Source organism: Cicer arietinum, chromosome 6 (genome assembly GCF_000331145.2).
Source record: "Cicer arietinum cultivar CDC Frontier isolate Library 1 chromosome 6, Cicar.CDCFrontier_v2.0, whole genome shotgun sequence".
Lineage (NCBI taxonomy): Eukaryota > Viridiplantae > Streptophyta > Magnoliopsida > Fabales > Fabaceae > Cicer > Cicer arietinum.
Window position 1 is genome coordinate 33,104,580 of NC_021165.2, and position 12,129 is coordinate 33,116,708.

General features: G+C 28.7%; 1 protein-coding gene across 1 annotated transcript; it reads left to right on the plus strand.

Annotated features, from left to right (window-relative positions):
- Positions 1 to 10,324: 10,324 nt before the first annotated feature.
- On the plus strand, positions 10,325 to 11,858 carry LOC101506400 (uncharacterized). Its single transcript, XM_004515576.4, has one exon. The coding sequence runs from the start codon at positions 10,519 to 10,521 to the stop codon at positions 11,500 to 11,502; it is 984 nt and encodes a 327-aa protein (XP_004515633.1). The 5' UTR covers positions 10,325 to 10,518; the 3' UTR covers positions 11,503 to 11,858.
- Positions 11,859 to 12,129: the final 271 nt, after the last annotated feature.

Sequence of the window (12,129 nt, forward strand, 5' to 3'; positions counted from 1 at the left end):
GAAGAGATAGAAGGGAAAGTTGCTCACCACCACGCTACGGTGCTAGGGGACCTATTTGGAGGCAAAGTTACGAGCGGAGATTTTACCAGAATTACTCGCGGTACCTGAAACGCCCGTTAAAGCTAACGTTGAGGTAAGGGCTCCTTCCAAACTTCTAGTTTGCATTAGGGACTTATCTGTGGTTGTGTGGGAAGGAATTTGTTAGGGTAAATGTATCGATTTGGGGAAAAACGAAACTAATGCGTTATGGGTAAAACCTTAGAGTTAGGTTTTGTTTATATTGATGAATGTTTCGTGGTAAATGAATTTGAAGTCTTTGTGTATGATTATGAGTAAATGATATTTGAGGTATCTGGGTGTTATGTTGTGTTGATTGTGTTCGTTGTATTTGGCGTGTCCATACTCGATGTTTGTTAATTGGTGTTGTTGTGAATTATGGTTTGAATGTGAGAACATGTTTGAGTTTGTTTCTGTGGAATTGAAAAACCATTAGAGTAAACGAGTATTAAAAATGGGGAATCTTTTAATACCTCGGTTTACTTAATGTGCTTTTGAGGAAAAGGTTTAAGTTAACTGGGCGTTGAGAATGGGGAATCCCTTAATGTCTCGGTTACTTAACTATCGTTTTGAAAATCGTTTCGGTAAATGAGTATTAAGAATGGGGAATCTCTTAATGTCTCGGTTACTTAATATTTTGTTTTGAAAACCGTTTAAGTTAACTGGACGTTAAGGAGGGGGAATCTCTTAATGTCTCGGTTACTTAACATTTTGTTTTGAAAACCGTTTAAGTAAACTGGGCGTTAAGAATGGGGAATCTCTTAATGTCTCGGTTACTTAATATTTTGTTTTAAAGAAAAATCGTTTAAGTTAACTGGGCGTTAAGAAGGGGGAATCTCTTAATGTCTCGGTTACTTAACATTTTGTTTTGAAAACCGTTTAAGTAAACTGGGCGTTAAGAATGGGGAATCTCTTAATGTCTCGGTTACTTAACATTTTGTTTTGAAAACCGTTTAAGTAAACTGGGCGTTAAGAATGGGGAATCTCTTAATGTCTCGGTTACTTAATATTTGTTTTTGAAAATCGTTTAAGTTAACTGGGCGTTAAGAATGGGGAATCTCTTAATGTCTCGGTTACTTAATATTTTGTTTTGAAAACCGTTTAAGTAAACTGGGCGTTAAGAATGGGGAATCTCTTAATGTCTCGGTTACTTAATATTTTGTTTTAAAGAAAAATCGTTTAAGTTAACTGGGCGTTAAGAATGGGGAATCTCTTAATGTCTCGGTTACTTAATATTTTGTTTTAAAGAAAAATCGTTTAAGTTAACTGGGCGTTAAGAATGGGGAATCTCTTAATGTCTCGGTTACTTAATATTTTGTTTTGAAAACCGTTTAAGTTAACTGGACGTTAAGGAGGGGGAATCTCTTAATGTCTCGGTTACTTAATATTTTGTTTTGAAAACCGTTTAAGTAAACTGGGCGTTAAGAATGGGGAATCTCTTAATGTCTCGGTTACTTAATATTTTGTTTTAAAGAAAAATCGTTTAAGTTAACTGGGCGTTAAGAATGGGGAATCTCTTAATGTCTCGGTTACTTAATATTTTGTTTTGAAAACCGTTTAAGTAAACTGGGCGTTAAGAATGGGGAATCTCTTAATGTCTCGGTTACTTAATATTTTGTTTTAAAGAAAAATCGTTTAAGTTAACTGGGCGTTAAGAATGGGGAATCTCTTAATGTCTCGGTTACTTAATATTTTGTTTTAAAGAAAAATCGTTTAAGTTAACTGGGCGTTAAGAATGGGGAATCTCTTAATGTCTCGGTTACTTAATATTTTGTTTTAAAGAAAAATCGTTTAAGTTAACTGGGCGTTAAGAATGGGGAATCTCTTAATGTCTCGGTTACTTAATATTTTGTTTTGAAAACCGTTTAAGTAAACTGGGCGTTAAGAATGGGGAATCTCTTAATGTCTCGGTTACTTAATATTTTGTTTTGAAAACCGTTTAAGTAAACTGGGCGTTAAGAATGGGGAATCTCTTAATGTCTCGGTTACTTAATATTTTGTTTTGAAAACCGTTTAAGTAAACTGGGCGTTAAGAATGGGGAATCTCTTAATGTCTCGGTTACTTAATATTTTGTTTTAAAGAAAAATCGTTTAAGTTAACTGGGCGTTAAGAATGGGGAATCTCTTAATGTCTCGGTTACTTAATATTTTGTTTTAAAGAAAAATCGTTTAAGTTAACTGGGCGTTAAGAATGGGGAATCTCTTAATGTCTCGGTTACTTAATATTTTGTTTTGAAAACCGTTTAAGTAAACTGGGCGTTAAGAATGGGGAATCTCTTAATGTCTCGGTTACTTAATATTTTGTTTTGAAAACCGTTTAAGTAAACTGGGCGTTAAGAATGGGGAATCTCTTAATGTCTCGGTTACTTAATATTTTGTTTTGAAAACCGTTTAAGTAAACTGGGCGTTAAGAATGGGGAATCTCTTAATGTCTCGGTTACTTAATATTTTGTTTTAAAGAAAAATCGTTTAAGTTAACTGGGCGTTAAGAATGGGGAATCTCTTAATGTCTCGGTTACTTAATATTTTGTTTTAAAGAACGCTGCTTGTAAATTATAATGACTCAATTATTTATCCAAAGGCATTTCCTGATTTAATTCTTTGTTCGTTTTTAATTACTTTTGAAAAAAAAAAATATACCCTCGCTTTGAAAAACAAGGTGTTACAAACCCCGCTCTGATAGGTGATACCGGGACTGAGGATTTTCATTTGTATTTTACTTATTTAATTTGAAATGAATTTTTGTATGAAAACCTTAGAAGTACTAGTAAGTTTTTATAATTAAATCAAGTAAATATATTTAAATCAAGCTTATTGAGATTGCACTATTTTAATGGAGAAAATAAGTTTAAAGTGTTACTTTTGATTTAACCTGATATCCTAAATTAAAAATAAAAATTTCTATTGTCTTAAAAACATATTTTTATTTATCCGCCGTAAATTTATTGAAATATGATTTAAATTATTATATATATTATTTATGGGTTTAGGGTGTCACAAATGACATACATTTTTATCAAAGTTGTTTCTTGCCCACGTAATCAATTTTTTATTAGCAAATTGATTGATGTTCATTGACCAATCACTTCAATTTTCGAGCGAATGTGAATCAGGAAATATATAATATCTCTAATTAATTTTTTTTTCCTTTTCTAGAATAGGATAGACAAATCAAGAGTGATTTGTTTCCCTCGTATTGTAATTATTAGTTGTAATTACAAAGGAGAACAATATTAAAGCTAGAAATGATTGACAGCTCAGTCTTAATGTTTTTTGTGTCCTCTTTTTGTTTTATTCTGCCCATTAAATAACTATTTTGTATATGAATTTGAAATTAGAATACTCCTTTTATTCCTTCTCCATAACAATTTTTTGTTGTTAAAAAAATAGTTTGAGTATTGCACAATTTAAAAAATAATGTAAACTCAAATCAAATTCAAAGCTAGTGAGTAGTAAGTATCCATTGTAGTCACAAGTTGATTGAAAAATGATGTGTCTATGGATCAAGTTGGATCATTAAATATGACTAGGACCTGATAAGAATTAAAAATATTAAGAAAATTAGTCATTTTCCATATACTTCGAATTCTAGTGGTATATGATAGAAGTTGTCTTTTTTGGCATAGCATGCTGTTTTCTTGCAACGTTTAATAAAAGCAACACTGTCAAATGCGCACGTAATACAAACCGGTATTATTTTAAAGTTTTGGTTGCATCTAAATTTGTCTTGGCAATGTTTTATTAAATCGATCAATAATAAAGTATATGTTTCAATTTATAAAATATAAAATAATAAAAATAAATAAATAAAAAAACTAATCCCTGAATCTAAGTGACTTATTTATATAAAAGAAAATTTTAATTGAATTTTAATGAGTTGATTTGCGTTAGACTCGAATTTATATATATTGAATCAAAATGTACATTGAATTGATTAGGATGATCAGATTCACAAATTTATTTGTACCCATAAACACTCTAATAATAATTAATACATAAAAGTAATGTAGTAAAAATATTATCATTTGGTACATTAAAAACTTAGGAAATTAATTGTCTATTAGATGTATTTGTAGACATGACACCTAATTTAGCTTCTATCGTGATGAAAAAGTTAGGTCTGAAATTGAACAAGAAAATTTTGATGGATTTTCTTGTATTCTTGGCTTTCTTTTTATGATTTTCTTAAGTTGTCTTGTATTGGTCTAGAGTTTTGCACCGTAGAAGCCACAATTACTTCCCTATTATGTGCACTTAGGTAATATGTAAGACCAATATTTTTTTTCTTTCTATTTTAAGCATTAAGATTTCTGTTTTTGTAAAGTTGTTGTATTTTTTCTGATTTTTTTCTTTGACTATTTAAAACCATGATGAATATAAATTATTAGCTTATCTGTTGTTATTTTGCTATGGTGATATTTTTGTAGAAAAATTACACATAAATTTTATTGTATTTGAATTCAAATATGAAATTTGCCCAATGTTAAATTCTTAAATGAATTAAGAATTCAACAAAGATTAAACTAGGAGTGATCAAATAATTCCAGTAATGGGAGAATAATTATTTGAAAGGAATAATAATTTGTTTGTTGTTACGAAGAAAATTATTATTTACAAAAGTTAATCACCTTAATTTAAGGACATGCTAGACGTCGTATTGTCAGACTATTAATTGTATATCGGGTTTAGGTAAAGAATAAGAGAGTTGATAACATATGATAATGAATTAGATATTTTGATTAAATTACTATTATTATTATTTTTAAGTGAAGATAATTTATTTAGAAGCCAAAGAAAGGGTCGAAACACTCCATGTCATTCTCACTTAAGTCTTATTTAAGTATCATTGTATCATATTTTCTTTTGCTGCAAATAATAACATTATATTATTTAAAATGGATGTTAAAAGTGTTTTTCTAAATGGTTATATAAGTTAAAAAATCTATGTTAAAATACTTCCAGGTTTTGAAAGTTCCGAATTTCCAAATCATATTTTTAAACTTATGAAATCTCTGTATAATCTAAAACAAGCCCCTAAGGCATGCTATGATAGACTTAATAACTTCTCGCTTAAAAATAACTTTGAAAGAGGACAAGTAGATATAATTCACTTTTTAGAAAATCAATAGGAGATGGCATTCTTATTATTCAAGTTTATGTTGATGACATTATTTTTGGATCTACTAATGGTACTCTTTGCCAATAATTTTCTAAATTGATGGAGCTTGAATTTCAAATGAGTATGATGGGAGAACTTAAGTTTTTCTTAGGGATACAAATTCAGTAAAGTCAAAAAGGAATATACATTCATCAAACTAAATATATAAAAGAGCCTCTTAGAAAGTTTAAGATGAGTGATTGCAAACATATGGCTACACCAATGCACCCTACGTGTTCACTTGAAAAAGATGATTCAGGCAATGTCAACAACAGAGGTTGAATACATTTTAGTAGTTGATTGTAGTTCTCAACTACTTTGGATGAAACATCAACTTGAAGACTACAAAATCCTATAATCCAACATTCTCATCTATTGTGATAAGACTTCTGCCATTTGTCTAACCAAAAACTCTATCTTACATTCTAGAGCTAAATACATAGAGATCAAACACCACTTCATTAGGGAATTTGTTCAAAAAGAGGGTACTAAACATCCTTTTGTAAATATTGAACATCAATGGAATGACATATTCACCAAACCACTACCTGAAGATATGTTTGGTTTCATCAAGAAAAACCTAAACTTTACCTTCATATGTGACTGATGTTGTGATAACTTCAAAGTAGTTTAGTTCACATTAGTTTTTATTTTTTCTTGTAATATGTTATATTCATGTTATTCAATAAAAACTAAAAAAAACAAACAAAAAAAGTCTCACCTTCAAGTTTTTTTGTCTGATGAAAAAAAGAGGGAGAAATATATCTGATAAAGTGGGGATAAAATAATACTTAGACTTAGGGGGGTCCTAACTTAGGGGGACAAAAAAGGAACAAAATCAATTTGAAGAATTTACAAACACAATCTAAACAAAATACAAATCAGAATTAAACAAGGACTAAATTGAAGTCCAAATTTTAACTATAAATACATACTCGAGGCTGAAGAAAAAAGTCATCAAAAAGCATAAAAGAGTAGTCTTAGAGTTCAAAGAGAGAAACACTTGTTCAAGTTACAAACATTTTTTGGGTGATCTTTTCTTAGAGTGTGAGAGTTATTATTATTATCAGGTTTGTTAGATGCAACTACTCAAGTTCCAATCTTTTGTATCCAACCCGATAGTGGTTTAGTTCATTCTTCAATTTGGGGTTGTCGGGTTGTTAGGAGAAAACTTGGCTTGTAGGGTCAAGGTGGTTAGATCCTCAAAAGTCTGGGGGGTGTCAAACTGTTTGGGAGACTGACTTGGAGGGTTTGGTGCTTTGTAATTCTAGGTATTTGAATTAGTGAATTATAGCCTTATGAATGAAGGGATTATATGTAGTCAAGTTAGTGGTGAACCAGGATAAATCTATGTGTCAAATTATTTATGCTTTTATTGTTTGCTACGTCTAAATATGATTGCTTCTTATCCAAGTAAGCCACCAAAACTGAACTAATTTTATTTATTTATTTATTTATAAATTATCAAAAAATTGTCAACTATATCAAACACAATTCAACTCCTCCTTATTGTGTTTGCACCTTCAATTACAAGTGATATGTGATTGTTCATTCATATGATAATCCTTGATGTTGCTTGTTGATGTATTGTACATGATTAGCACATGAGTACTAATGGATAATTATTGTACATGGTAATTGAATATTGTACATGTTGAGCATGATTATTATGTATGTTATGTGTGAATTCACATATGGAGAAGTTTGTCAGTTGAGTTGTATACATTGATAAATGCTCATGCATATATAGCTTATGTAGTTTTCTGGGGATCAAGGATAACTCTTAAGTCACAACTTTGTTCCTCAAATTCTTCTTCTTCGTCTGATCCTTATTTTGCTTCTAAAGTTTGGAAGACATGGAAGCATTCCTTATGACCATCAAAGCAAGAGATTTATTTCTCTTTTCATTAGCTTCATCTTCATTAATTTCAAGCTCATGTATTTTTAAAGGTGTCATCATTCATTAAGTTTTATATAGGACATTAAGATCTTTAGCTTGTTCTATTTTGTGATCTTAAGTCTTCATTTTCTAGGAATTAATACTTCTTAGAATTTTCTCAATATGATCTTTCTTGGAAACTTTCAAACATAACTACAACAATTTTTTTTTTAACATTTTTTATTTTCAAACAAAAATATTTGTTTTTGATTATTTGGCACAAGTTGTGACTATATGAGAAAGTGGTAGAGAATCCCTTTTTATTTTGCAGTATTGCATTAATCATATTTTTCACATTATGCTTGACTTATGGGACACGTCATATAACGTTTGAAATTTTTAATCGTCTATTAAACAATAATGGACGATTAACACCTGTTCCATTGGGTATATTCCTTTTGTTGTAAGTCATGATGTTGATGGATTTTGCTCTCTATTCAAACTTAAGTGTTAGAGTCCACTATTTTACAACATTAGTTCGACTTAAACTTAAGAGGGTCGAGCATTCATCTTCCTAAACTCATTTGTATCTCGTTTTTCTAATTTTGGGTTGACCTAAAACAAAGTAGGCTTGCATGGCTACCTTTACTCCTTTGTGTTTGTCAGAGACCTCCATTTATTGTTCAATATAATAGTAGAAGACATAGGGTTGAAGAGTCGATATATACTTTAAAATAATACTTGGTAACTTGTAGAATTATTTTGCTACGTGAACTAACATTCTTATTAAACAAATCTTATATCTTTTGTAGTATAAATACAATGACTTAGATATCAAATCAAACACAATAATTTTATTTGCAATTTTATTTTATACAGTTTTATTTGTAACTATCATCTCAAAATAATAATAGTTAATTAGATATATGAATTATAGAGAAGGAAGTTGACAGTAAAGTGTTAGTCACCTCACAAAAGAATAAGTTGAAAAAATATTAAAAATGTCATTATAGCATATATAAAATTCACAAGGAAACTAAAAATATTAAAAATAAAATAAAAAAGTTCAATGATTTGAATTAATAGTAGTAATTACTTTTCTTTCTACGATAATAGGTTATCTTAAAGGAAAAAGTTTGAACTAAAACAAATGTATAACATAAGTGTAGCTTAAAAAAGACATTAAATAAATTCGATTATGAAAATATGTACATTTAGAATAGAATAATTCTGGATTCCGGTAGAAACTTTGTTTTTATTGTATTAGTGTGAAAAACAACATTACTCTTCAAAATAAGTGATTCCTTCGTCTAATTTTAAATATCTCATTTGAGGTGTGAAGAATTGTTTAGAAAATAATTAGTTGATTTGATTTCAATGATAAAATATTTCATTTACTCTAATGTTTTTATTAATAAGAAGTGACTGAAAGGAGACAAAACGTACATTTTGTTGAATGGAACATCAATAATTGACATCGTCATAAATTAAATAAATTAGACTTTTTTTATTATTGATATTGTAAATGAAAGATAACATAAAAATTATGTAACTAAATATTAGGCATAAAATGGAACATGTATTTCCAGTGACTAGCAATCTCCAGTGGAAGAAGAAGATGATCATGAAGGAGAAAAATATACCAAAGTTTGTTACTCAAATAAATATTAACATCAGTTGCATTTCATCAAACACCACAAAAGCATGTCTCGAGATTGTGGTTTCGTGTCTTCTTGAATCTTGGTTCAGCCAAGAAAAAAAAAGAATAAATATTTGAACTTACATTGGAAATGATTACAAAATATATTCATATTTAGTAAATGATAAATAGATAATAGAGAAACGTTTATTGTATTATGAGATATTTTTAATGTTTGTTTATTTTTGAATTTTTATTTTTGTTGATGAAATGAAATTTTGTTGTTGTTGTTGATGAAATAAAATTGTATATATGAAGAATAAAAATAGAAGAGATTCTAACTATGACAACTAAGCAAATAAATGAGGTAATACAAAAAGAGTTATGTGGCATAAAATGTGATTATCTGTCAAACAAATAGTTTATGAATCTATTTTAATATATTATAATAGATTTAGTAGTCACATGTTAATATTATTAGTCACATGTAGTGTGGTGAAGTCTTCAATATTATTAACATTAAATTTCAAAGGCTTGAATACAATTGCACACATTCTTGTCTATAGGTACTTGCAAATGTTTCAAAAAAAAAAAAGAGGCTTTTGTTTGAGTTTTCTACATTACATTGTTATATATATTTCTAGGCTACAAGATAATCTAAACATTATCTAGCAATTTTTTTAAGAGATTATGTAGCAACTTTGTACTATATATATTCTAGTTTTCTTTAATATACTAGAATTAATATTTTAAAAACATGCATCAATTTCAATGTGTTTTCAATTGAATCACACTTATCAGTAGACTATATATTAATTAATTAATTATAATTATTAAAATCATGGATTGATCGATACAACCTATGTGTATAGTATAAAGTATGTCCTACTAGTATCATTATTGTAAAAATATTATTCTTATTACTATCCTCCATAGAAAAGGACACATGAAACCCCTATTTGTTCTATCCACTTAAAATAAAATGAATGAAAACCAATGGACAATATAATCTCAAAAAAAAAAGGACAACACATTTTCTGGATCTTAAGTCTGAGGAGATAGCAGTCAGATTTTTGAGAGTTAAGTCAGCATATATGTACTCTATTCACCCCACCTCACATCTCATGTTATTATATGTAAGACATTAAATGGGTCCCATATCACTAATTTTCAAATCCCTGTGCTGCTTTTTCTTATTTAATAATTATAAAATTGTAAAATTATATTTTTTTAATCTCTATAAAAATAATTTTATTTTTTAATTATAAATCTTTTGATTCATTTTTAATCTTTAAGTTTTAGAATGATTGTATGAATTAATATTTTTAATTTCTATAAAATAAAAATAAAAACTAACAATAAATAATAAATAATTTTTTAGAAATTAAATTTAAAAAGTTATAATTTTATAAAGACTATATATATATATATATATATATATATTTTTTTTTTTCTTATTATCTTCCTTCACTAACAAAAATGCTGAAAAAAAGAGGCAAGTCATTGTGTTTTTTTCTCGTGTCCCCTCATTGACTTGTTTTCAAAACCAAATCACAAAAAACAACAAAAAGAGTTTGGTATATAGTGTTTTTAAATAATCATCATACACCAAAATACAAGTAACAAGCAACATCATAGAGTATTCAACACTTCATGCATCTTCCAAACACAAAACCCTTTCTTAATCCTTTTTACTATATATCTACAAACCCTAGATTAGTAAACTTCATATATATAGCTTTTGATTTCATAGTTCAATCATAAGATCTTTGATTCTTTGTCTCAATGGAACAGGATCAATGTTGGATTCAAACAAAGAGAAAGCACTCATCAATGAGTTCAAATCTTGTTTCTTCACTAGCTAATAACCTTTCTTCTTCTACTTCTTGTTATGGTGATTCATGGGAAGAACAAGCTTTTGCTGAAGATTCAGCATGTATATGGCCACCAAGATCATATTCTTGTAGCTTTTGTAGAAGAGAGTTTAGGTCAGCACAAGCATTAGGTGGACATATGAATGTTCATAGAAAAGATAGAGCAAGACTAAAACAACCTTCTAGTGATCCACAAAATGATCATCAAATTCTTTATCATCATCATCATCATCATCATCATCAAGATCTTGAATCTCATCATCATCATCATAATCTTCAAAAGCCACTTTATCAAAGTTCAAATAATTCTTTGGCTAATTATAATAATAGCCTTTTCCCTTCTCCTAGTGTTTGTGGATTGGTTTATAAAACTAACCCTAATTGTGATCCTAATTTTGTTGCTTCAACTTCATCACTCTCACTTTCTAAACCTAATGAGGAAACCCTTATTCCATTTTATGATTCTCCTTTTCCTCACCACAACATAGTTTCTCATCTCAATTCATCTAAATCATGGCTAAATTTACATGGAGATGATAGATTTTGTTCATCAAATTTCCAACATGAAGTTGATCATAATATTGATAAAAAAGTTTCCAAGGGAATGGATTCTAGGTTTAGAGCTAAAGGGAGTGAAAATAATGATGAAAGTGATGTATCTATGAGTTTGAGTTTGGTTTTGTGTAGAACTCATCAACCTTTTCAATTTGAGAGTACTAAGGAGGAAGATTTGAATTGCAAGAAGAGGAAAATTGATGCTTCATCAAATCTATTATTATCAAAGTCAAGTTCTTTTGATAAACAACATATGCAAGCAAAGATGTTTGATTTTAGCCCTAGCTCAATTGATGAGCTGGATCTGGAATTAAGGCTTGGTACAAAGTCCAAGGTATAGTAGTTAGTAGTATATAGAAAGAAAACTCTTCAATTTTCTTAATGAATATAGATTCTTCTCTTTATGTTCATAATTTGTGTTTTTTTTTTTAATTTTAATTACTTTATAAGGAAGCTTTTCATCATGTTTGATTTGTTTTTCTCATGAGTTCAGTCTCAGATATCTGCAAAAGTTGTCATGATAACATTACTGCCACTAAAAAGAAGGGCTTGTAAACTTCTTCTTGTTAGATAGTGTGGCCAAAATGTTTGATTGTTTTGAATAACTTCAAAATTCATGACATTGTAATTGATGTTTCCATTGATATTTACTATGATCATATTATATATGAAAAAAAATTCAATACATATCAATAATTTGCCGGCTAGGTTTTTTCCTTTGATTATAATAATAATATATAAATAATTCAACTACATATTCTTGTTTCATTCCATAATTTTATTTTTATTTTGTTGCACATTTCTTCATGTTAAAATAGGGTTTACCAATGTGGTGCAAGACAAGTGGTAAATATTTATTCTTTAAATGAGGATTGAGAAGTTTGATATTTGATTGGTCTCAAACAAAAACAAAAAATATTTTTCAAAATAGATAAATTCTAAGTGACGCGAGACCAGTAAAATTGGT